Raw genomic sequence first — 26554 nt, 5'->3', positions numbered from 1 at the left:
TGGGAAAATTTTCAAAATGGATACATTACTTAACTTCACACAGCAACTTGCAAGACCAAAAATAAATTGCGTTTACAGAACTAAGAGTAAACCCTGTTCTACTATCGTCAACCGAATCATGTCACCTTTGCAAAATGGACTCTACCTAAAGTTTTTAACGATTCATAGTATTCATGCTTCACATAAATTAGTATCGTCTATAAAAATGTCTTCACTAATGATAGCCACAATTAGATGCAAATTATAAGCCTCAATCATGCTTTTATTGCAAAATCTTTAACAGCGACGTTTAGTATAATTATAAACAAAAAGAAGGCGATTTGAATGCGAACCGGCGCACGCGCCGTTTACGTCACGCGACGTTCCAAGTTCAAATGGTGAACAATGGGTTCGGTAAAAATGGTGCGAGCTTTTGTTCTGGGTCGCTATTGTGCCGCGCTGAGTCTCACTTACTATCTGCAATATTATGTATTTTAGTGCATAGTTTTCCTTTACCAATTGAGGAAAATTCAATAATCAGTGATGCTGAGACAATAAATATTAGAACAACTCTAAATAATGTGTTTAAAGCATATACACAGCGCACAGGCCCCTTCTATTGCAATTAATAAGTTCGAGTGAAATAATTAGCATTTATAGTTGTAGGCGTAGATAAGCGCAACGCAAACATAATGAAGCTATTACATTTGTTTATCGAGGTTCGTTCTAAATAGCTGAGCGCAACAAGTGTCGGTTGTTTAATGCTCCCCTCGCAACCCTTGTCCGCCACCTGTTGTGAAACCATCGCTAAACATTAACATATCGTGAAATTCTTTCGAAGCACACAAAAGCCACTGCAACTCATTGTTCTTCGTTTTATATGCATGTGCTATTTACATGAGAGTAATGTTAACATCAGTTTTGCAACTGTAAATGTCTACGTGATTAGGCACTTAGTTAAAATTTTGACAATCCGAAGTGTTTAGTGACTCTATCACGTATCTGTCTAGCTTTTGATGAAATATAAAGAACATCTCTATCACCGTTTTGAACACAGGAGTATTACAGACATTAAATCGACACTTAAAAATATTTTTGACCTGAAGTACACTAGATACTTGAAACCATTTGAGCCTATTCCTACAGAGTTTTTAATCTTAAAACTAGTGGCCAATCACCAACCGCAGTTGGTTAATTATCGCCAAACGTAGGAAGGTTGAGTCCTCGTTGTTTGGCCACGGCGGACCCAGCCGCCGCATCTCCGGTCCTTTGTGCACTTATCTACGCTATTCACAATTCTCTCCACTGGCCAAAAGTACACAGCTCTAACATTCTGTACATGTTCAACCTCTGGTGAAGACCTCGATGACTCGGTAAATCACCTCCAAATCACAACGGTTTATCTACTTGGTTGCTTTGAGCTGGCGTAATGACCGCGCGTCATCGTACCACCATTATTATATTGTTGTTGGTTAATTCAAATATTTTTACACATTTTCTATAAAATACATATTGTGGTTTTAAAAAACCTCTATCCAAAGTACTAATTACTGTGATGTATAACGAGAACGAACATAATTGTCACAGAATTATAGTAATTGATACAGGCACAGGTGGTCAGTATTTCGCTCCTCACGAGCTATGTCAGTACAATATCGCGTAACGGATGGCTCTCATCGGAAACTACGGGATAATTATACCGAAATCACTCAGTATTAATTACTTTAATCGCGGAAACGGAAGTCTTGTCGTCGTAGTTTTTGTGCAACCGAAAAATACCATTCCAGAACTTAATGTCAAGCTCGACTGTTATTTGTGCCACCATCTTCTTGGCATTATCCCCCACAGATAATTACAATTAGTTCCATACATTACGAATAAAAATAAACAGAATAATTGCATTCATTTTCTACTCCAATGATAACAGTACACATATTTTAAAATAGGTGTAAGTTAAAATCATACATCACATCAAAATTAGCCGTTTATTTGTCACATATATCCACAGAACATCAAATTAGTCATTACTTGCTATCGTATTATTTCGTCGGAATCTCGGACAGCGCGTTTTACTGATGTATACGACACACACTCCGCAAACTTTATAACAGTCAAATAGAATTAATGTTCGTTTCATCTTTTTTAAAAAACAACCTTGGTACCAACACTCGAATGTTAACGACCACGAAGTCCGTGCAAATATTTCTGTTAAAAACTTTTTGATGACACGACTTTTCTATTACTTTTAGAATAATTTTAAAGAACATAAGTTTTAATATTATGTACTTTTTATTTACCAAGTTGTTTGATGTGAAAATATCTGTGAACATCATTAATTAATTCGAAATGGTTTTGATCTTTATGTTATTTTTCTCTATTAAAATGTAGTGCATATTATTTTGTTATTTTTTCTGAAAGCAAACATGATTATGTGCAAATTAGAGGGGTATACACTGATACAATTAGTTACGGCTAGAGGCAAACTCGCCAAGCGAAAACTCACAATCAGTTGAGACTTTGCAAGCATATCTATCTATAGATACAATACTCATGCAGGTGTACGATACATGACTGCATACATTTTACAAACGATCATCTCATCTATCTACCGGGACATAAAAAAGCATTGTATATTAATGTTGCATAAATTGCAATTGAATGCACTTAATTCTTCTAAAAAATATAACTTAAGTTTGATAAGTCAATAAAGATGCATCAAGTCAAATTGAAACTTTTTTCAAAGCAATTATATGACAAATTACATTACATTGTACGTGCTTAAGAGTTTTTCTTTCAAATTGATATGAATATTGATAGCTTTACAAGAAACATTTTCTATGTATAGACTGTACGAAATGTTGCTACAAAAATATACTTAAGGAGCAACTATGTCCGTCGTAAATTCTTGTTAAGTACAACTACTGTCTCTAACGAAGAGCTAATCAGGGCGAGTGCAATCAGAGGTCGCAATTCCTGTCACATTGTAGCGTGTATTGTATAAAAAGATGCGTGTGCGCAATAATCGTGAGTCAAGTGCAGCTGCGCGAGATATATAGTGCGAGTAAATCACACTGCGCCCGAGTGCAGCAATTAATGCCGGCGTGATTCGCAACTGGCGGGACTTTGACCACCTTGCACCTATCGACCATTTCTTCGTGTTCGTATCGCTAGCAAACATAGAGCTGAATTCATTTTATTCCGTGCTTTTAATACTTTTGTAGTATACTGAAGAAATAAACTGATTATAATCATTATAATTCAGTAATAGAATTGCCTAAAATTCTCTGTTCAATCGTTACTGACACAAAGTATGAGGCCATTAAAATAGATACCTTGTTTATACAACTCGAAATCTCCAAGCAGCACCTCAAAGCGTCGCTTTATTTTACTTAATTGTGATTGGAATACAAAATTCTTTGGCTCTAATTGAAACTAAAACAACGAACACAGAGAAAAATTTAAATGATATCAGAGCGAGGTTCAGCTAGAGCAGATCAGAGGCCGAGCGGGCAGCGACCGTGGGAGAGGTGCACAAATCTCCGCATCTCAGAACTGGTCGGCAGGTGCGCGAGCGCAGCACACGCACACACGCGCGCGCGCCACACACCACGCACACACGCTCACCAAACCAGGCGCACTTATGAATGAAGCCTACCAACGTGCACTACCTATACACAGACACTCACCTACACTCACACACACTCTCACAAACAAATTCAATCTTGCTTGTTTATCTCTGATTTATTTTATTCGAAACCATCAAGTCTCAAAAAGTTGGCTATTAATTTGTTCTTCGGTGCTCGGTTAAATGCCGTAGATAAAGTAATTAATCCGACCGATAATGATCTCGGTCGACGAGTACATGGACGCACTTCCACCTCAGAGATTTCTGTTAGAATTACCTCTGATAAATAATATTTAACGTGTATCGAGCATGGATCTAATTAAACTGCGCTAAGCTACCCCTCAGGCTTATGCATAACTCATTGCGAATAGACGATATCTTGTGGGCGTATACGTACGAACTTGATTATAATAAGAGCACATTAGAGAAGTAATAATTGTACAAGTGAACGTGAGGTGTATGCTAAGATCGCGTATGTTTTGTTCCAGACATCCCGTCGCAGGTGCCGCCGCTCACCCCGGGCACTAACAAGAAGATGGCCGAGGCGCTGAAGGCTACCTTCGCCTCTTGGGAGAAGGAGCAACTGCGCCTCGGCGTACCTAAAGGTGAGTCCACTTTGAACATTTATACGAATATAATATTTCACAAAATTAAAAATAAACATTTCAGAAGTTGAACAACATTGATGTAATGTAACATACACATAACCATAAGGTTAATTAAATAGGTGTAGTTTTAATTAAGCTGAGATTAAACTTATTAGGTTATCTAGGTATGTGACCAATAAACTCTGTTAATGAGCCAATAATTAAAGCGAGGCTTGTAGAGTTATAAAACCTATAAAACCTACCGCTTAAAGTCCATTAAATGTTCTGATAATTTCACACAATCACATTAGCCGTACTATCCATAAAATAATGAAGAATGTGTGCGAGGGATGGTTTATATCACCGTAATGTAAACGATCGGTTCGTTCGGGATCGTTCAGCAATAGCGCTTTATGGTCAGGAAGAAAAGGCAATAAAACCGCATAAATATTAATTTTAGACTTCACTCGCTCGAGATCTGAGAGATGCAGAGAAAAATCATCGTATGTTATTCTTAATACGAGCAGTCAATTTTAATATGAACTGCACCTGCCTTTAAGTAAGCTAATAAAATTGTGATTAATCTCTGTTACCAAGTCACACTTGGCAACGTACAATCGTGGAATTATTTAAACACTTACGCGTCCCGTGTGGTCTGCCATACAACGGCGACAAATAATCGCGACAGTTTTTGTCTTTGTGTCGCCGAAGTGAAGTCGTTAGTGCGTAAGAATGTTATGATAAAGGAGTTCTGTTTTTCCCTCGTTCTGCATTTAAGTGTATAGTGGTTACAAGCAAAAACTGTTAGCGTTCAGTTCACAAGGCGTATAAATACAAGGTATCATTTACATATGGTAATGTGACGGACGCGACGCGGAGTCGCGGGCGCCACACACCTCTGTCTTTGTTGGTGGCAACCGCCCGTTCATCCAATAACTTTGCATTACACAATATTTATTTATTCTTACTGAAGACTAAATGATCTTTAAAATAAAATTCAGTGCAATTTTTCGCAACAATTTTTTTTTCATAATTTTCTTTTTGGTATCTTCACCGAAATGGTGAAAAATATATTTAAAGTAGGCATTTTATGAACTTATTTGCATTTTAAATGAACGAAACTGAAATCTGTTGGTATTTGTCTAGGATCATAGCGTGGACAGGTGGCGGGTTCGATGCCCTAGCGCGGCGGAAGTGCGTGCGTCTGCGCCGCGTCTATTCGCGCTTCCGGTGTGCCCGCGCGCATCTAACACGAAATCACGCGCAGGATGTGAATAACACTTGCTAAATCTTTTATGATTATTACATTTTATCAATGAACTCTCGCATGGAGTACTTGCACTACAAACAGAACGCAACATTTTATTACAAACGTTCCCATCAGCGTTCTTCGGTATTCAGTAATAGCGATGTTCAAACGTCTGATTGTCATTTATTATTCATGCTCCGACGTTTAATGTATTGCAAAAGTAACCTTTTCAATTAAAATGAATTTTAAACGAGATAATGACCGAAGGCCGGCTATAACTCTTCGTCGTTATAGCAGTGGAGCGTTATCGGAGGAGTTGAGTTTTGTGATCGTCAATAAACATACACGTGTTGTCAATCGACTTGATTCCTTTAATTGTTCAACGTTATAAATTAAGTAATAAAACCCAGTTTGATAAAGTTAAAACTGTTTCAAACGGATAAAACCTTTGAATGCTTGCTGTAAGATTGTAATTTTCTCATTATACACATTATATTTGCTTACATTACTGACACAAGACTGGATACACACAAAGTATGAGCCTACGTATTAACTGTTGCTGCATATCACTTGTAATACTCTGAAATTGATATTAGTTACAAGCAAACAAACCGGTTTTGTATGCAATGACGCTTTCCACAATTTTAATTGAGCACATTAAAGAAAAACAAGACCGATAAAAAAATGTGCCTCTATGTGCATTCACATGAACTTAATGAAATCCTGTTTCCACTTAAATCATTTCGCATTTTAAGTGTACATATATCTTCTAGAGAATTATATAAAATAAATTTACCTAACAATTTAAATAAATAAAGGAAATACCATTCGCACACGACAAACGCAATTGAAATTCTCTAATAAATAAAACGATCGGAGACCATTATCATAAAGAAGTAATCAGAAAATCTATGCGGCAAACTCTGGTTGCTTGAACAAGAAAAGTTTAAAAATAGCTTGCGATTTCTTTTAACAATCCACTGCATTATTCTGTTCGAAATACTTATAACGATGTGCGAATAAAAACGCAATGGAACGAGAAACAAAAACATTGGTTTGTGGTCAGGCGGCGGTGGCTATGTGTTGTGTTGTGATATGGATATTATCGTAACGACTGCCTTGTTAGCCCAAGGGTTGCTACTACACTGACCAATCTTATTTAATACGCTTGTAATCATTTCTTCATTTACACTCTTAGTGAAATTCTGTAAGCCTTAGAAACATGTCTTCATTCAGTAACAGCAAAAGTTTGATTTGTTCTAGAATTTATGACAATTTGCAACTTAATTTAGCCGAATCAGCGTTTCCTCAACAAAAAAATGAAAACCTTACAGGGTTATACAAACCAAAAATGGTCGTATATCAAATAACAAGCGAAAAAGAAGTTTCCAACAGTTTAAACATATTAAAATATAAAAAAGCTAACTTAAAGAAAGTCCCGGTGCGTCGGAATGACGAGACCCTATAGTCAGGGAGACAGAAGGCGTTATCACGGCATCGATCGGTTGTTAATGAAATTGCTCCATTAACATACGGACCCGGCTTTGTTCTGTACCAGCTTCAATTAATGTCCACTAGCTCCTCGACTATATTTACTGATTTTGTCTTTAAAATAAATATCCCTCAATGATAAAAGTAATTTCCGCAGTATCTTGTGAAAATTGGAAAGGTTGATTGATAGAACATTTCATTTCCGACGTTTGATCTACATTGAAAAAATAATATTTGCAAAAGCCCAAGTTAAACTTAGCATAAACGTTTACCTACACATAATAATAGCCTATGGACAACTGGGTACTCATACTACTCATTCTGATAGATTAAATAACAGAAATTGTATTAAAAAAGCTTTATAAATTTCAGCCCGGGCTTAGTATAATTACTTTGAAACCATTAGCATAACAACATCAATGATGGGAATCGATCCGTACCTTATAAGTCTACTCATATTTTGTAATCTCTTTCGTCCGATATGTTAAAACCAGAAGCTTATAAATACAGTTATAACAGTAATTAATAGAAACGCATTTGTACAAAATAGCGTGTAATCGGATTAGTTGCAATGATCGTTTGCAGGTGCGAGTGCTACCGTTACCTCAATAGGTGGTATTAACAGTCGATGGTTTTCCAACACCTTACGATAAAGACCACCAAGGGTTATTTTAGTATTTGACATTGTCTTACTCTTGTTAATTTGACATTTTGCTCCAACTGAGATGTTTTCTGTACTTTCATTTACGTTCCCCACTCGAAGACATCAAGATTAAAGCTATACTAAGTATTCTAAAGCTGAAGAGTTTGTGTGTTTGTTTATTTGTACGCGCTAATCTCAGGAACTACGGGTCCGATTTGAAAAATGATTGCAATGTTGGAAAGCCAATTTTTTTAGGAAGGCTATAGGCTATATAACATCACGTTACTATCAATAGGAGCAGAGTACCAGTAAAAAATGTTACAAAAAGGGGGAAAAATTTCACCAATTCCCTCTAATGTGACGCAAGCGAAGTTGCGCAGGTCAGCTAGTTAATTAATAAAGCTAAAGTTATCACCGCAATAGCTAAAAATATTGTATTTTAACAGATCATAATGTAACACTTCACGTGTATATTATAGCACATAGTGGTCGCGAAACAACATGTATATTAAATCATATTTTTACTGTCGAACGAATGAGTGTGTTGTTTCCTTTGAAGTGGCCGTGTCATGTTTCGCGTGTTCACGCTCTCTCGCCGCGACTCACACGCTCTCCTCGGGGCCGCACCGCGACGTAAACACTAAACGCCGTGGCCCCATCGCGGCCACCGACTAAAAGCTGTAATTAAACTAATTATTTATTATTAGACAGCTCTCCCGCTCCGACAGGGAAAAACTCAAGTTCCGAGTGTACGAGCAATTTGTAACATCGTAACACATAACTCTGTTTGTATCGATTGACTTTTTCTGATAGTTAACCTACCTAGTTGCGGTTAGAAAATGTTTAATGGTCGCCACGGATTAAATTGATCGATCTTCCCTTTACACTGAGCAATAACCTGTATGTGTACTCGTTGTTTTTGTATCCCTGTGAGAAATTATCATTGTGACAATTATTGGTCTGCATTCATTTTGCTCAATGCCGGTGGACGCGGTACATTTCTAAATAATCGCATTAGAAATCCTTTTATCATTGTTATAAAGACGCACGTTTACTTCGGGCGCATACATTGGGGCGTCAAGGTCGGCGCGCTTCCGGCGCGTGGTGCAAGTTCCGTTGTTGCTCAACGCGGGCGGTTCGCTGCCCGCTAATTGGTGTTGCAGCCCTAGCCATCCGGCTACAATTGTGCACTTTACAACTGTTTGATAAGGAAAAACGTAGGCCGATTTCATTCTGATGCGATTCCTCTATCTACATATGCATCTGTAATGATTTTAATTGCTAATTGTTATGAAGTTTGGAAATAGGTTTTCACTGAGCGACGATTGACCTACATTGTAGTCAACTACTTTAAATTAACATGTATGAAACAGTTGGAAAACATAGAGTTAGAAGTTATAATTTAGTTTAATAATGTTTAAAGTCTGCAATACTAATATGATATGTTTGTTGTTAGATCCTCGCCAATGGAACGAACAAGCTGTGGCTGCGTGGCTGCGCTGGGCGGCGCGCGAGTTCTCGCTGGAGGGAGTCGCTCTGCAGCAGTTCGCGCGCACGCAGGGCAAGGACATCTGCGCCATGGGCCGCGAGGAATTCGTCGCCAGGGCCCCCGCCTTCATGGGCGACATACTCTGGGAACACCTCGAGATACTACAGAAAGGTAAGCCAATATTGAATACACTTATAAAACGCACAATATGCTGCCAATGCTGTTCATACCACTAAAATTGAGCCAAGATAAAATGGAAAGATAAAGGACTGAATACTGAATATGGTGAAAGTAGGGCTTACGATTTTTCCTTCAATTTCGTTATTTTTCGCTTTGTTAAGTTAATGTTGTTTGTTACTAGATGTGGAGAAGGAGCGCTCCTTGCTGGCCAACGTGCCGCCGAACATGTACGAGAGCAACGTGTGCCTGCCGGAGCTGCCCGAGTACAACATACCGCCGCCCGCGCACCACTACAACAACAACAACAATACTGGTAAGTACATTTCTATATTGTTTGCTTTACATTGCCGACATTCTAGTGGTGCTATTCACCATCGACTGTAGACATAAACCAATGCATTAATGACTTAATCAAAAAATCGCGACGTATTACAGCGAAACGAAATAAATAGGAGTATATTAACTCCAATTACATGCTAGTTTCTCTAAATCATTCAATAGTTAGAAAATTATTCAAGTGAATACGCGTAGACCGTTACTCAATGTAAGGTTTACTCATAAAATTGCGTACAATCACAGGATTTCCCTATCAACTTTTACTTTACTGCTTGATATTTCGAAACATTATTGTAAAGGTACTGTTGGGTTCCCCGTCCGGCTAAGATTTGGACAGTACAGTCGCAATCCTGTGACGTAAATTACTTGATGAATATGACTAATTGTATTTACCCTTTATAACCCTAACTTACGTTCGGTTCGTGACAAAAGGTAAGTGTAAGACTATTCTTAACCGTAGCAGTTCTACGAAATCTCTACGGGGTCTACGCTTCGTAGCAGCAGTAAATTATTATGATTTTAATAATTAATTTAATACGAATATTGATTATTGATGACAAATATTTGGACATGTTAATATGAACAAATATAGGTAATTTACACTCAGTCATATACTATATTTAAACGAGTAGCCAATAATATATGTTTATTATTCATTGTTTAAAAATCATAAAATCGTTTTTGTTAGTTTTAAACATAAAATATTTTCGAATTGTAAAAGTACTGACACACTATCAGCATCGCGTTGTAAAGATAAGGGTTGGCCTTAACAGCGCGGCGGTAAAGTGAGCCTCATTATACTACCATTGACGATAACCCAGCAATTACGTGCCACTGGCTTCGAACCCCAACTAACGTTTATTGGCGATGTTATAAACTGTACTTAAAAACCGTTGTTCTCTATTAAAACAGGACCAAGGGCACTTTCATTGCATCTGTAGCACGTTTTATATGTAATCAAACAGCAGCCATGATTCGGTCCGTTATATCATTTATTTTGTGTTGATGCAAGAAGACACTAAACGTCTACTGCATTGTGAATCCACCTCGTTTCGCATCGACTTGTTAATCAGCACATAAATCTGATCGCAGTAACATATTTTACGTTGAATTATGTAACTGGCACTGTGAAATAGGTGTAGTATTCGCATCGGTCGGTAAATAATTAATCAAATTTTACAATCGGGGGGTTGCTGCGTAATCTCACGGATAAAAGCTCATTTCCATTAGATATAAAACGGTGTGTTTATTGCGTTGTAAATCATCGCAGCGGGATGTTTTGACTGCACGCGGCGGCCGCGCTCAGCTACTGAAATAATAAATTAACTAAGGAGACAAGATGTCCTCTTCGCCGTCGTTAACACGGGTGGTCTCTGCTCACCACCGCCAACACTTATACAACCAATTCACACGTCGCACTCATGCCTGTCATAAATCATTCTTTTGTAATTACTCGATAATGGGCGAAGCCTGTAAACATATCTACTATATTCAGATGTGTATTATGTTCAATGTTCTGAATACGGGGAAAGAAAATTTGAGTTAAATAATGCATCTGAAAAGACAGATATAGAGCTTTCAACGTTATGTTCATCTTAATAGTACCTAATTTGAAATGTTTCAGTTAATTTGTATTGCGCTACAAGTATTTGTTGTAGCTATAGAAAAAAGTTCGGAAATCTTGAAGATCACTTTTACTATTAGGATCACACTCACTAAGTACCGTTTCGAGTTCTGTATAATTAAAGTACATAATGAAAACTGAAACGTTCTCATATAAAAAGTGAGTACAGTAACATGTGGCTGGCCACATTGGTGTGTTTCCAGTCGGGTGCGCGTGTGTGATGGCGCAACTTGCGCGACCTTGACGCTGTTTTTCCGCTCTCTTTCAGCCGCGCCGAGGTCTGCCAGCGTCTTGTACCTTGTGCCATTATTCCAAACGTGACATCTTCATACATACATTACTGTTTTCATGAGTTTCCGACGTCGATCGTAGCTACGCCCAGCATGACGCAAACATCAATTGCAGAACTATTTTTTTGCAATGTCGCTGTCGTGGCTTGTTAGTATACACATTTTATAGAGATTAATACCAAGGACAGAGATCCTACGTTAATTCGTTGTCATAAATCACTGCCCACCCTGTCTCTAAGTCACTTGATCATTAAAATAGCGGTGACGATGATTGTGACAATCTAGTCCACTTATGAGTAAACATTGTATCACATTTAAAAACGTACAAGTTGCCATCAATTTACCATCGTACACCGATTTGCAAATATAGGTACAATTTTCAGCTTGAGAATACGAGGTAGTGCTGAATATGCTAGCTATTAATTGAAAGTCTACATTGTAGGGGTATATTGATGAGTACATTTTACATTAGAGCTGAAGTGTGTAATTACAGTCAAACGAATGTTTTATTATAGTTTAAGAGTAGATTGTTCAATCCTCCGCCCCTACCACGGTGCTCGTCGGTCGTTCGTTGGGCGCGCGGCCTCGCCGTCAGTCTTCGAGCTGCTGTTGCTCATCACTCGCATTGTTCTTCGACGAAGGATCACTTGTCTCAAAGTTCAGTGTCGTGATCTCACCTTGTCTACGATTATCGTAAATCATATTTCATTATATACCATTTATAAGTTACTAATCTTATTTTAATAATACGTTTTTCATTTTGATTTTGGTATTGTAGAATTGTCCCCATCGGCTAGGAGCGGTTTATCCCCGATAGGATAAGTGCGGTGTGTCTGGAGTGTGTGACCCAATATGGCGGCGCTGGACTCTGGTTAAGCTATGTTCTTACACCCGAGCTCCCGTTCGAGGGACTCCACTGAGTTGGACCCTGTTATGGTGTGGCGCGGTGAGTGTGAGTTTCAATATTGCAATATCTAACTAATCTTTAGCAGTTGTAGTTTTCGGCACTCTAATTTGAACTACAGTTTGATTCATTTCTATCATTACTATTCGTTAATGTAATGGTATAAAAAACACGTCAACATACTAAAATAACTAAAAATGAGGAGTTTAGAATGCAGAGTTTATCATAGTGAAGAAAAGTTGAAGTGGTTGAACCTATCGCTCCATTTTCAATAGGCGATAAAAGTTTTCTTGTAGGTAGGTATCGCGAGCGCTAAGTGCGGGTGTAGAGGTAGAGGTGTGCAGCGTGTGCAGGCGCGTCAAGGCCACGGGGTGTAGTGTAACAGTGCATCGTAGTAGCGTGCTGGTCGCGTGTGCACGGGCTCGGGTGAATTTCTCGCGTCCTCGCGTCAACTCGAGCGTTGCAAACTAATGCAACTGGGCCGACGAAGCTGAAGGTTAACGCACAAAAACACATCGTATATATTCAATATTTTGCAACTGCACTCGTATTAATAAACCGTGTGGGTATATGGTTATGTTGTGTTGGTGCAATTTCGTGGCATCCGCGCTGTCGCAAGGGCCAGCGATCGCCCGCCGGCGGCACATCCACGCGTTGCGCACTCGCCGACTAATCGCCGGACGTACGCCTCGGAACAACATTGCAAAATCCTTTGCAGTCTAAACAATATGTCTAATGTTCTGAAAAATCATGGCCATCGACTTCGTCGGTGGTCATGTCACCGTGCAGCGTGACAGCTCAACTTCGTCTTTCACATATTGTTTAAGACAATAAACTCAAGTAGTTTGCATTTCCGATGCGAAACAAAAATGAAAAAGCTCGCCCTGAAGCAATACGCATGATTGGCGCGGTGGTACTCGTGTATCGGCAATAAACCGCAGCGGGTACAGTCATCGTTATTAGTGTACATTTACGAGTTGCGAGAGCAATATATCGGGTGTATTACGTGGCAGCCAATCATAATAATTTATTTCCATAAAGTGATATGGGCAGTTAATGCGGTGCAGTAAACGTGGCGACGCCCGGCGTCCTGCGACCCGCACTGATTTATCAACCGGACAGGCCCCGCCCTAAACAACCTGATATCCTTACCCTACACAACGCTTATAGACATATAGCTTTTTTATTGAATAATCATTAATTGGTGTAATATAAAGCAAATATTGAATAAGTATTAAATATCTAGTTAAACGGAGGTTTAACGTAGTATCAGCGCAGTTAGACATCATTAAAATATAAAGTCTGGTATTTACGATGGTTAATTACCATTTTCAAACAAACGGAACATCGATGGCGATCCTATCCCGTCTTTAATAGATTATATAACTTGTTATTTGTATAAAACCTTCTACGAACATTCCATAGTAATAGCTTAGTACATAAATGACTACAATAAAGGCAACGCTTTATAACTATAAATATCTAAATTCGAATGTTAAATATTTACGCACGATACGTGTCAAGAAATTGTAGTTTATACTGAGACATAACACATAGTCTTGACTTATTAGTGAACAAATCGAATAAAAAATATTAATTTTATCAGCCCATAATGACTTTAAAATTGACGTATTGTGTAAAACATCCCTTAATGACCCATCCCATTGCGGCAGCGTGTCTAATCTAAACGAATGACCCACCACAGTCATAACGGATCCTGGATAGCTAAAAAAACTTAACAATCGAGCAATAAGGGATCAAATCAATATGATTTACATTACACTTCATAACTGTCAATCGTTCTGAAGTGTCGAAAGGAAAAATATTGAGCTTTCTAAGATATCAATAAAGAGATACGTGTCGTTTCGAGCAGCCACATCCGGTGGCCATTGTGTTTCACTAGTGAGCTTCCGGTGCAACCCGATACACACTCCTGCGCACGTGCGCAACCTTTTCATATATCCAACTACGAAAATTAGTATAAAAGGATATTCAAGGGTAAGAACAAAATAAGTGACAGTTAAACAGAGTTGGAAATCATTTTTCAAAAAACTATTAGCCATTATTTTACTGATAATAAAGTTCGACATTTAAGTTACGGGTAAAAAAAATATACAGAAAAGGACTTTCATAACATGCTAATATAGCCATACGTTTTTTAACAGCTTTAAATGATGTACAATTTGACAACAGTAGCTCGTATGTGATTACTATAATTCTGGGCAGTAAAATTTTAATGAAACTATTATTTATTGGCACTAACAGTCACTTACCGGCCACAAATCAGCAATATTTACTTAAAATAATACTTAGCTAGCTGTAAAGGAGCGTGTAAAACGTGTTCATAGCGTATAAAACATGAAAAAACATACATATAAATAATCCCTATTAAGCACCTTAGTACCCTTTCACGTGCAGGCAGGTAAGAAGTTAATAAAAAAATCAGCCCTCGAGGGTTGGCACACGAAAAGAGCAAGGGTGCTTCTTTGATAGGGTGCTTGCAAACTCGATCCGTGGCCCTGAGGGGCCCTTGTCCTCCAATAAGCCCTTAATAAGAGCCCTTACAGAGTGGCTATTCAATCAGCCCTTTTTCTTCACCTATCCCACGTGGCCTTGATTCGTATTCTAAATCTGATTTGCTTGTCAATGTTATTGTCCTCGTATAAAGAGTAAGGGTCACTCGAGTCACAAACGATTTTAATATTCAAAAGCTGTCCTTATCGCGTTCGTTTTACAGCTATTTTAATTTAGCCGACGAAATGCATTGATAAAATTCATGGCATAATAAAAATTTCAGTTTTTAATAAAACGCTTTTTTCCAAGCACTTATAGACTTCTTTAATCTTTAGATGCTCTATAGAAAGCGCTCTTTATGATTTGATGATATATTGTGTACGTTTAAGTAGGTGCTTTTTCGATTTATCTTATGTCCAGTAAACGGTTTTATGTGTGTGATAACATAAATGCCTATTAATGTATTCATGTGTGGGAGTACATAAATAAAGTAATGGAATTTTTCACACTGTCGTATCTGCTTAGATAAGACATTACACAGTTGTTTAGCTTTAATAGGTTCACTAAATGTGATCCACGATTGCACACGCATACAGAAGTAGATTGTTATTTAAGGAATAATTCGAGACACCTACGACAATAGAGGTCTCGTTTTTCTCGTAATATGATACGATGAGCAATTTATCAATTTGGCAGGTGTTATTTGCAGAGGCTTTGTCTGCGCGTCCGTGGTGTCTATCAGTGTGAGAACATTATCGAGCGAAGGAGTTTCGCGAATACGTCGAGCTCCCATAGCGTTGTAGACAAGCCGATCTGGTTCAATACAAGTGTCGGGCTACTGCAGTTTGCGCGTCTCGAGGCGCCGACAAAGCCCGCCGGCGGCACCTTTGATGTGCCGAATTCAATTAATTGCCTTATTTGCGGCAGTCGTACTCTCATCGTAGGAATCCCCCGCAAAAACAAATACTTGCTGAGTCTTCATTACCCGTTATTAGGTGATGCGCATTTTAATTGTCTCCCGAGGCTCGTTTAGTTTGCCTTGATTGCGCACCGACCACCAGTAAATCACATTTAAATCACTCATTTTCTCCACACTCGAGCTTGGGAAATTGACACTAAAGCGATTATTAAAGTTTTTGATATAAAAAGAGCAATATATAAAATATGTTTTTTATGCAAGGAGGTTGGAGATGGCCAGTAAATGATGTACAAGTTGGTGCGTATTATCAGCACATGTAGCAAGTTAGGTATCCCTGATATGTTATCAGTATGTGCTGGGCGGCAGGCGCGCGGGCGGTGCGGCGCGGGCTCGCTCCCGGACGGCGTGGGCGCCTGTCCTTCGCTACACTGCCCCTGATATACCGCTGTCACAACAATGTTCCACGGATCGCTCATTCTCTCCTCTTCACACTTTTTGTTCGACTTTTCGACCCGCGATAACATTTAGTTTTTTGCCATATTTATTTAGGTTTCATATCTTGTCAATTTATTTATACTTTCTGTTTGACGATAAATAGAATGATAACAAATGCGCTACATTGTAAAATAGACATGCCTTCCTACCGTTGTTAGTACAGTTAGCGACAAATAGTAGATTTGCTATTGAATGTAAAATATGAACACATCAATACATGTGGACAGCGACGTAGTTCCGAGGTCGAGTCTGGAACAAGAATATGTCACAATCATAATGTTCTCAGAAATCGTTCCAAATATAAACGTGGATAAATGTCGTATCACGCGCCATCGCGACACATGACGGAGGCCGAGAGAAATAAATTATTGGTACCGGAAGTGACGTCCCGAGCTCGCTCCAATTTAAAACACAGCCCATTGGGTAGAGCATCGTCTAAACGTCGCTTCGTACATCGTTGACAAAAACTACAGCTATGCTTAACAAATAATAGCCGGCCGAACAAATCTCATAAAATTTGCTTTTAAATGTAACAGCCGCTCTTCGAAATATAAAACAAATTATAGTTAATGAATGTCACAGTATAATATATCGTATCCTTAATTCACCGGATATAAAATTTTAAACCTCAGTCCGACTAATAGAGAACATAAATTGAATTTCAAATTAGAATTCAATCAGTTCGTATAATCGACAGGATGCGCTGCGCTTTTTAATTATAATTAGTGCAAAGGTTAGAAACGTTACCTTAAAAAAACCTTTTGTGTCGTCGATCCGTACCTAGTGCTATAATTATATGCAACCGTGAGGTGAAGCTCATCGGCATGCGCCATTCTTACTTTGACAGTTCTGGATGAAGTGCTTCCGAACCGTGGTACAGATTTATGGACTGTTTTCAGTGTTTTTATCTAAAAAAGATTGTTTATCTGTGACTTCCGTCGCTTGCCGCGGCCGATACGCTCGCTAACGCTTTATTGTTTACACTTAATGTAATTCAAAGCAGGGAATTCCTCAGTAAATTGTATTTTTAAATTTAAACACATCGCTGGGAATGGGGAGTTTACTTTGTGAATATCGATCGCCGCCACCGGCATGTTCGATAGATACTCGGGTTTTTGCGATCGATATTACGCCAATGCCATACGTAATTTGTACTTTTCAAATGCCGTCTTCTTCAAGTCTCCGAGAGAAGTCTTATTTCTAAACACCACCGATGAATATGAACACGTTTGACGTTATTAATATATAGTTCTTAATACTCATTATTAAGAACTATATACCTAAATAATTTCGCACAAGAGCAACTGCTGCTACATTTTCCTGTCGACATCAATACCCTCGGAGCAGGTCCGTGTAGTTTTTGCACACATCACACGTTCATAATAGCCGACGTTTCTATTTCCTCGTGCACTACTGTTACATGATGGGAGATTGTTCGTCGATCAGAGACAATATTCGCGGCATGTTTATTTCCTCAGCGCATTTATTCAAATATTGAAAACTCATTTCCCGCGCCATTTCCCGGTGGAAAGGCGCGCGACGCGAAGTGCTCTCGTCTCGCTAATTGCATTTCGCGTGCGCTCCATCGACTTATTCTCCTAGTTTCAACTCAACCTACATGTTATACAGACAATACTCGTCACTAAGTCAACTGAAAATCTCGAATTATATTTATTTTATGTATATGATAATAACTTGCAATTGCAGTATATGATGGCACATGACTAATGTTCAAGCTAACAAGCTTAATATACTCATTCGTTGCAATAGTGTAATTTCAATTCACGGCCTTTTGATCGTTTGTCAAGGCCTGAGTCGTTAGACGATTGTCGTAGCTAACAGTTCATGATTCAACACAAAAGCATTTATCTCCCGCGTCATAAATCATCATAACGTTCGACGTAATAAATATTAAATAAGCTAATACTGTGTGGTCTAGCATACTACAAATTAGGCGACGATTCTTAATGTCATTTATGGCTAGTTTTCTCCCTTATCACGCACGACCCATTATATTTGTGGCTGAGTTATAGCATACTAACAAAAAAATCGGCGTCGGATCTTCCGACGGCGTCGAAATCGCTTCCTCCGGTAGACAATGGCGCGTTGTATCCGGTGGCACACGTGCTCAGGTGGCTATTATGCCCCGGAACGATCCTCGGCCCTCAGCACCTTTGTGCGCCAGGAGCCAGCGTACCCACCCCTGTAACTTGACCCAGTTCGGCACAGCCCACTCGCTCGTGCCCTCCCATCGCATCATGTTCTATCACATAACACTGCTCCACGCATCTGTCTAACGTTCTACTTTTGTCAACATCCTGGACACTCAACAAGTATTTGCTACAGCAACCTATTCAAATATCGATATCTTTTCTTTTTTTTGCGACTTACTTTCAATGTCAATACACATGAATGCTATCCAAGATCACATACAAACGAATCTGTTTTTAGCAAGATAATTGTTGTACTATCATCTGCATCTAACAAGACTAACTTACATTAATTACAAAGCCGGAATAGCAGTAACATTAAACATGTATTACATAAAATCATTATAACCGTTCTCGGTATTGTTACTTGGAGTTACAATAACGCGAATGGGTAGCTAAATTTAAAATTCAAGTGTGTAGTAGGTGTAGTATCAAACAATGGGAATCAACGTCAAGGCCGCGCGTCATGGTCATTATATTATAACGTAATTATGATACACGACGTTACCTTACCAACTATACGCTTTGCGAAACAATCCGTGCGTTTTTCTCAAGTTTATTGTGATCTTTACTAGAATCGTAGACAGCGAAGTTTGTCAACGATTCTAGGTGATTTGATGTTCCTGAAATTATGTATTTATTGTTGTATTAAAAAAAAATATTGAATGAACGATAGGATTGATGGACTGACAAAATTCCTTAAAATTGGCATACTCATGTTGCTAATCTCTTCATTTACTAGCCAATAATAAAATTAGTAAATAACCCAGTAATAATAAAATAATAACTCCAAACAAATTGAAATGTTTCATTGAATTCACACAAAGGAACACACAAATAAATATGCATAAGGCTGAAAAAAACAACAATTACAAACGTCTCTACATTCATTATCTGTTCAGTATCTGAGTGTCCAGTGTATCGTACGTATTATTTAATCGTTTCGTTTTTATTGCCTCCACAAACAATGCCTCTACCACCTCACTGAAACTTGCAAAGTAATTTTCAAGCAAAGAGCGTTATAAATTACGAACCATTGTTCCGACTAAAATAAAAACTGAGTACTCGCAGTCACCTCTAACACGTAATTTACCGATCCTTCTAAAAATATACCAATTACTCATTTATTTTTAAAATTTACTTATTTACAGTACAGTGTCGTAACTATATAAAATTCATCCTGCGTAATTACTCCTGTTTACGTTTGCCTTAAATGATAACCAACAGGAAAATAATTTTGCGATACAATAAGAATGAAATATTTATTATAAATGCATATTGGTAATATCATTATTTACATTGTTAGTGTAAGTCTTGTAATTGTTTCAGTTGTGTAATGACCTACATGGCATCCATTCATATTTGTTCCAGTTCATGTAATGTTCTCTCTACGTAATAAGTGATTTTACGTTATTAGTGACCGTATAGTGTCTACGATGTAATGTGGCTGTGCTAATTTTCGTGATAGTCATCAGGAGGGTTGGCAAAAAAAATCAACGGTCGCGCAACAGTTGGTCGTGTAGCAGGTGACGCGACAGGTCGTGTTCGTTCGTAGTTTCACTCGTGTTCGCTCGGCCGACGTCGGCTCCGTTCGGGCCGCATTTTCCACGGCCGCCCTCTCGATCCGCCCGAAAGCTCTCAGTCGGAGATTAGGCGCGACGCGATACGGTGCTACGGCTCTCACTCCGCGATCGAAAGCTCGTAGTTGTCATTGTGACGCGAACGTACTTCATCGTTCATACTCGTTCAACTTTATTATTTTTTAAACATTTTTATTTTATCACTTATGACTTGCGGATATTCGAAAAGTTTTTAGTGTTTTTAAAATTACGACTCGGAGTTGATTTATTTTTTTGATAAATCAGAAATAATACTTAGATGAAAAATATAAGTAATAAATATAACAAGTGCGTGTGTGTAATGTGTTGTTGAGCGGTGCAAGAGTGCGCGGGGGCGGGTGCTCGGGCCGCCATGCTGCTGGTGGAGGCGCCGCGCGAAGCCGCCGTGCCCCCGTGCGCGGCGCCCTTAGACATCCCCATGTCCACGCTCACCAAGCTCAACTTCACAGACTATAGTGCTAAAGTGAAACCTTACCCTGAAGCGCAAGAGCAGAGAGACAATACTAGGCTGAACTATGAGCAGGCGCTCGCGAGTGTCGCTAGGTTAAACTACGAACAATCAGTGCCCAACACGGCCAAGCTGCACTATGGTGAACAGAACAGACTCGCGTACGACCCCTCAGTGGACTCCATGTGCGATCCTTCCTTCATATTACCTACAGGTCGGTAAAACAATTCAGCATACAACTCTACATTTTTTACTAGTAAATATATATATTTACTTTATTCCAACAACCAACAACGTTCCTAGTGATTTCTGTATGTCCGAGAGAGAGATGTAACAAAATAGTTATCAATTCTTTCTTCAATATTTTGTCTTAGTTTTTATTATATCAAAAATGACACTTGAAAATTTGCTACATAAAATAACTGCCAATATGTAGCGTGCGTTAATTAACGATGTTTCTCACAATTGAAGTAACCACAATAAGATCTTATTAATTCTGCGGTTACAACCAACTTAAAAAACAAAACAAATATAATTACAATCAAACAGTTGTACCTATACATTAATTATACTGTTATTGAGCATCGTATTCATACCTTCCTATAACAGAACGATTATAAAGTTAGCACATATTGTATATCGGTTTCTTGTTTCACTTACAATTGCACAATTCTTGCAAGGTTATCTAATTATAAAAGTACAGTTTAAAATTAATCCTTAACATTATTACATTTCCTGAGCAATATAAATACAAAATTAGCTTTTACTTTATTAACTGTAAAGAATGAATGAATAAAAAATAATAAAGAAACGTTAAACGCAATTTTTTCTTTCGTGTTCCACAAAACAGTTAAATTCATTGAGCACAGGAAACGGACAAGGTAAATGAACGCTGACAAATCGCATCTTTATAAAAGCTCAACATTTATTTAAATCATAAACACATTTACGTTATAAATAAGCAGCGCTTCATTGAGAACTCTCAAGTAGGGAGCGGAAGCACTTTCGCCGCCGCCATGTTGGATCCGGCGGCGCGCGCGCGGGGTTGCGCCCGCGCACCTCGCCCCACCGCGCTTCCGCCGCGTGACGCGCATAAAAAGCTTTGCAGTATTGTCACATAGCTTACATTTGCATACATAGATTACGTGAAAGCACTGTTAACACATCCATCAAGTGCTCCTCGCTATCAACATGCCTCACACGTCATACTCACAGACTTAATCATAAAGCCTCTCATACGAGCGACTCTACTCTTTGACCATCAGTTAATGGCTCACCGACGCCCTTGTTCTTATTACCAATGCTTACAAGAAAATCAAGTTTTTAATTATTTCTATTGGTAACATAAAAATTAATTTACAAGAGATCACACGTCCATTAAAGATCAAAAACATAATAATTAAAACGTAATTTATTGCTCCGTCGTTTACTTGCTCTATCGACACGAAACTAAACATAATTCTGTATAAAATTATGATCCATTTGAATTTTGCTCTGATCGTCTAGATTTTATCTAAGATCATTAGTGACATATAGCTGCTTGTTTAGTGTCAGTTTTTACTTAATGCTATAACCAGTTTCTCATCCGATTTTGGTCGACAAAATAGAATCGCGCGAAGAGTAATTGTTAGAGACTGAATAAAAACTAAATTGTTACTAGTGAGTTGTTCTGAATCACGACACGTTCACGTTTGAATATTCATAGAACAGTTTCAGATGTAATCGATGTGTTGGCACAAACGGTGCGGTCATAAATGGTGACCATTCGGAGGCTAGAGGTAACGGTGCAGGTCGCTCACCTTTCAGTAATCGCTTCCTTCCTTTTACAGCGCGACGCGAATCTCTCGACGTGATCGCAATCGCGATACATTACCGACGGACATTTGACACTTGTACACAAACAACTAACATTGCACACGACGACAACATCGTAAATCATTATTTTATCGAATTGTGTCTGCATACTAAATGTTTAGAGCTAGTCTATGTTTGTGCAGTAATGGAAATGTAGAAATGCTTTAACTCTTTTGCTTGACCATGCAAATACCTAACGTCATTTAATAGATTTCTAATTCCTAAATCAAAAATCAAACTTCTCTACAAAAAACTTCAAATATACTTATTCTACGTAATGACCGTAGTAGTAAGATTATACATTAAAATGAAGTAACAGTTAATTAGAAATTCTTATTCGTAGAATGATAGATAGCTGATCTGAACCATCTGTATAAATCTGTACGTAAGCCGTGGCTAAGCTTAGTGCTAATTAATTTTAAAGGTAATGGGATAAGTCGTTTTTCTGTCAACTCCTAACGATGAATCACACCTCGTAATTGCACGGGAACATAAATCTCATATTTCTACACGCATTTAATTTCGCAATGTTAATTAATGAAGTTTTTGAGGACATTAAGTATTGCAGACTTTGAAATTGATTATTAAGAATTTTCATTTAGGTTTCTCAAGTAATAGACAGACAGACAGAGACATAAGTTAAAGTTTTTAATTCTTCTTAAAGTCAGAGATTAATGAAAATAGATTTCTGAGTGTAAATAATAATTATTGAAACTGTTAAGCATGATAAACGGCTAGTGCAGTGGAAGGCGACAAACAAGTTGTCACGTTAGATACACCTGTCTAACGCCCGCAGCTGTGACCCACGACTTGGACACTCGAGACATGTGCACGATACCAAACTTTATCACCACACAGCCACACATCTACATCTACAGTCTACACATCGATTCAACAAATACCAACATATTCATTAGTCGAGAAAAACATAAAACCACCAGTCGATCCACTTCGTTAAGTTAGAATGAATATTTTGAAATACAGATAATTTAAATACAATCACGCGATATAGAACGATTCTGACATATTTTTAGCTTAAACTTAGTTTATTTATAACCGTCGTTAATAATCTGACTTGTATTTTACTAGTGGGTTGTGACAGGCGTGAATTTATTGTCTAGCGTATTACTAGTGTGTTGATCCCCAAAAAATAGAATTTGGCTTGAAAATTTGGTCAGGTTTTGCACGTGTAGCCCTAAATTTAAATTCTTTTGCGGAAAATATTGTAAATTGAGGCCTTCAACCCGAGAAACAATACAATCTTGTGTTATAACAATAACTTTATACCTAACTATGTGACTAATGAGCTTCCTCATTACTCCCATAATTAGGTATTGGGTTCGTAATTAATCTATACATTCCGATCAAACAGTCAACTCTTTTGTTCGGTGCATATTTGCATTATTTCCTGGTTTAATCCTGTATTTCGCGAACACAATGCATGCCGTAGGTAGGTTGTATCACGTCATTGTCTCGTCGTCGATCACGTCCCCGGTTCATTCATAAATTAATATGGCTACTTCCGGCCGCCGCCCGCCGTAATCCACACCAACTTCTATAATCGCTTTCTGCTTAATCGACACTTTTAAGGAATTGAATTCGACGCAGACACTAGAAAATGTTAACTTGCTTTACTAAACCTAATGGGGAACCAAAAATGTGAAATGCATGTAGAGTTCTGTTGAAAAATAAACGTTAAGATCTAAAAGTAAGTTACGTGTCCTGGCGTTTGACGTGACTATGATGCCAGGATATAAAATAAATGTAAACTTGTACTCGTATTAGTCATTCCAAATCGAAGGATATAGATGTTTAGGCATTAATAAAACAAGGAACTCCGACGATGACATCACACGCATCCGCTTCCTACCCGCATCTTTATACAGTGGCCGAGTATTTAGACAAGCTTAAGATACACATTACAATTCAATCTCAAGAATTATAGCCGCTTTACACGTAACCACGACCACCATTAACGATTGTTCAGTCGCTGATTTTAAAGTAACATCTGGTTGTAGTGACGCGCTACACAACGATTTATTTTAGTCGATTCCACGGTGTGCTGTTATTTAACTCGACTACATAATAATATTGAAATGGCAGTACATTTGTCATCAGAATGTAACACGTTATTTAAGTAAGAGAGTTGAATGGTGTGTGACGTCACAAGCAGCAGGTCACGTAGCCCGCCATTGATGCGCTCGCGCCGCCACTTCCGTCGTCTGTAGCGCCGCTACATCCTGCCTGCAGTTTTATGTCTATCACACAACAATATCCACATGTGATTTATTTGCTTATGGCTTTTTTTTATAAAGATACAACTCAAAAGAACACAAGAGATATCTCAACGAAAAGATCCTCGATGTAGAGTCAATACCACGAAGCTTTAAATAAATTAAGAACTAAATTAAATACCTTATTGATATTTTATATGAATTTTATTGCATGAACATTTACAACGACAATTTGTACAGCAAATAAAAAATGTGCAATTCAGTTTGGTCATAAATGTAATTCGATATTTATTTCCTTGGAATAGTCGGCTTAACTAAATCGGCTTTTAAACATGTATTATTAATACATCGATGCAGGTTTAATGGCTTCCCTTATGTCAGCTATGTTCTAAGTATGACGGTGAGTGTTTACAACCCCCCCTCGCGGCTCGCGCACGGTTTTTGTAACGACTGTCGGCGCGTGCGCAGGTGGCGGCGCACCTGCCGCGCATACCGACAACCAACGCCGTAGACGCGGCATAGTGCACGCGATTTGCCATTTTTAATATCAACTCCGACTACCTATATGACGCAATGTCCACGCGTTTATTAAAGCGACCACGTCTCTAAACCATATGTACATTTGATGTCAATCACGATTCACTACACTTAAGACTATCCTATGTATGACTACATTGATAACAAAAATTTATTACAATAGGCGGTAATGACCTTAAACTTTCAATTCAATTATTACAACTTTCACATAAAATTTGTATTCCATTCCACATAGTCACACTGTTACAGTTCTCTACCTGCTCGATGTCTTCTCTACATGTTCCTCGCTCTACGTTTTATTAAGTCTAGACAATGTAATAGCTGAACGATTTGCCGAGCACTGCGAAGGTTTTATTGAACCGCTATCGGATTCTCAGGAATCGTTTACGACTCTTTAAGCACAATCGGCATGTGCACGTATTACCTAATCAATTTATTATGTTATTTTTTTACCCACGAGTAAAGAATTTAACATGAACCTTGATTGATATAACGACACTCGGCGACCTGTTATAATTGTGTTAAAATCACCACGACCATCTGCCGCGACATCACTATTATAAATTAATACTAACATAATATTCCACCGGATATTATTGTAAGCTTCAAATTATTTTTGTTACTAAAAACTAAACTGTGATATTTTTTGTTTAAATTCGATGTATAAATAGTGAAGTAAAATGTGTGAGTAATTATTATCGGGCGTGCTATATATAAGCTATTTTATTGGTAATAAATATCGGTGGATCTGGTGTTAGTCGATTTCGCGTCGGTCTCTCGCAGGAACACCGATTGGGACTCTTTATTTTTAAACGCAAGTTGAGGTCATGGCACTGTTATATTCAATCACATTTGCGGACTTTTATGCATTAATCTTTATAATTAGACCTCGACATCGTAAAAGGTCTTTTATAACCTTTTATTTTACAAACATATTAATGATACACGTAAGCATTTGAGTTTACCTGAACACGTCATAAAATGAGGCTTATAAGGTTTTATTTTTGTTTCTTTTATATGATTTTAACTAAAGATAATTTTCCATGAAGTCATTAAGTGGGCATTATAATTATGTGTTAGACACACTAATCGGCTAAAAGTATTAACTTCTTGTAGAGACAGATAATATCTTTCAGTAGTTAATACAGAATAATTATAAAACACAATGCTCGTCGCGTGCGTCGCCATTGCTCGCACATCGAGACTTTAATATATTTAACGTTTCCTGTCGAAAGATGTTCCAATTTTGAATTTGATTTAAACACCACTCGTTGACAACCATTTCCTCTTATCCGAGAATAATGTAGTTTTTCCCGCTATTATTTTC

General features: G+C 38.1%; 1 protein-coding gene across 4 annotated transcripts in view; it reads left to right on the top strand.

Moving 5' to 3' along the window:
* The window catches only part of pnt (ETS transcription factor pointed), a 114345-nt gene that overhangs the window by 78279 nt on the left and 9512 nt on the right, over nt 1-26554 (top strand). For all 4 annotated transcript variants that reach the window (XM_076127189.1, XM_076127193.1, XM_076127191.1 and 1 more), the window contains 3 exons: nt 4093-4209; nt 9031-9234; nt 9425-9556. In XM_076127189.1, coding sequence (XP_075983304.1) covers nt 4093-4209; nt 9031-9234; nt 9425-9556 — 453 coding nt within the window. The remainder of the gene's footprint in view (nt 1-4092; nt 4210-9030; nt 9235-9424; nt 9557-26554) is intronic.

This window comes from Anticarsia gemmatalis, chromosome 19 (assembly GCF_050436995.1).
Source record: "Anticarsia gemmatalis isolate Benzon Research Colony breed Stoneville strain chromosome 19, ilAntGemm2 primary, whole genome shotgun sequence".
NCBI classification, from domain to species: Eukaryota; Metazoa; Arthropoda; class Insecta; order Lepidoptera; family Erebidae; genus Anticarsia; species Anticarsia gemmatalis.
Note: the sequence above shows the minus strand (reverse complement) of the source record. Positions and strands in the feature narration are given on the sequence as shown.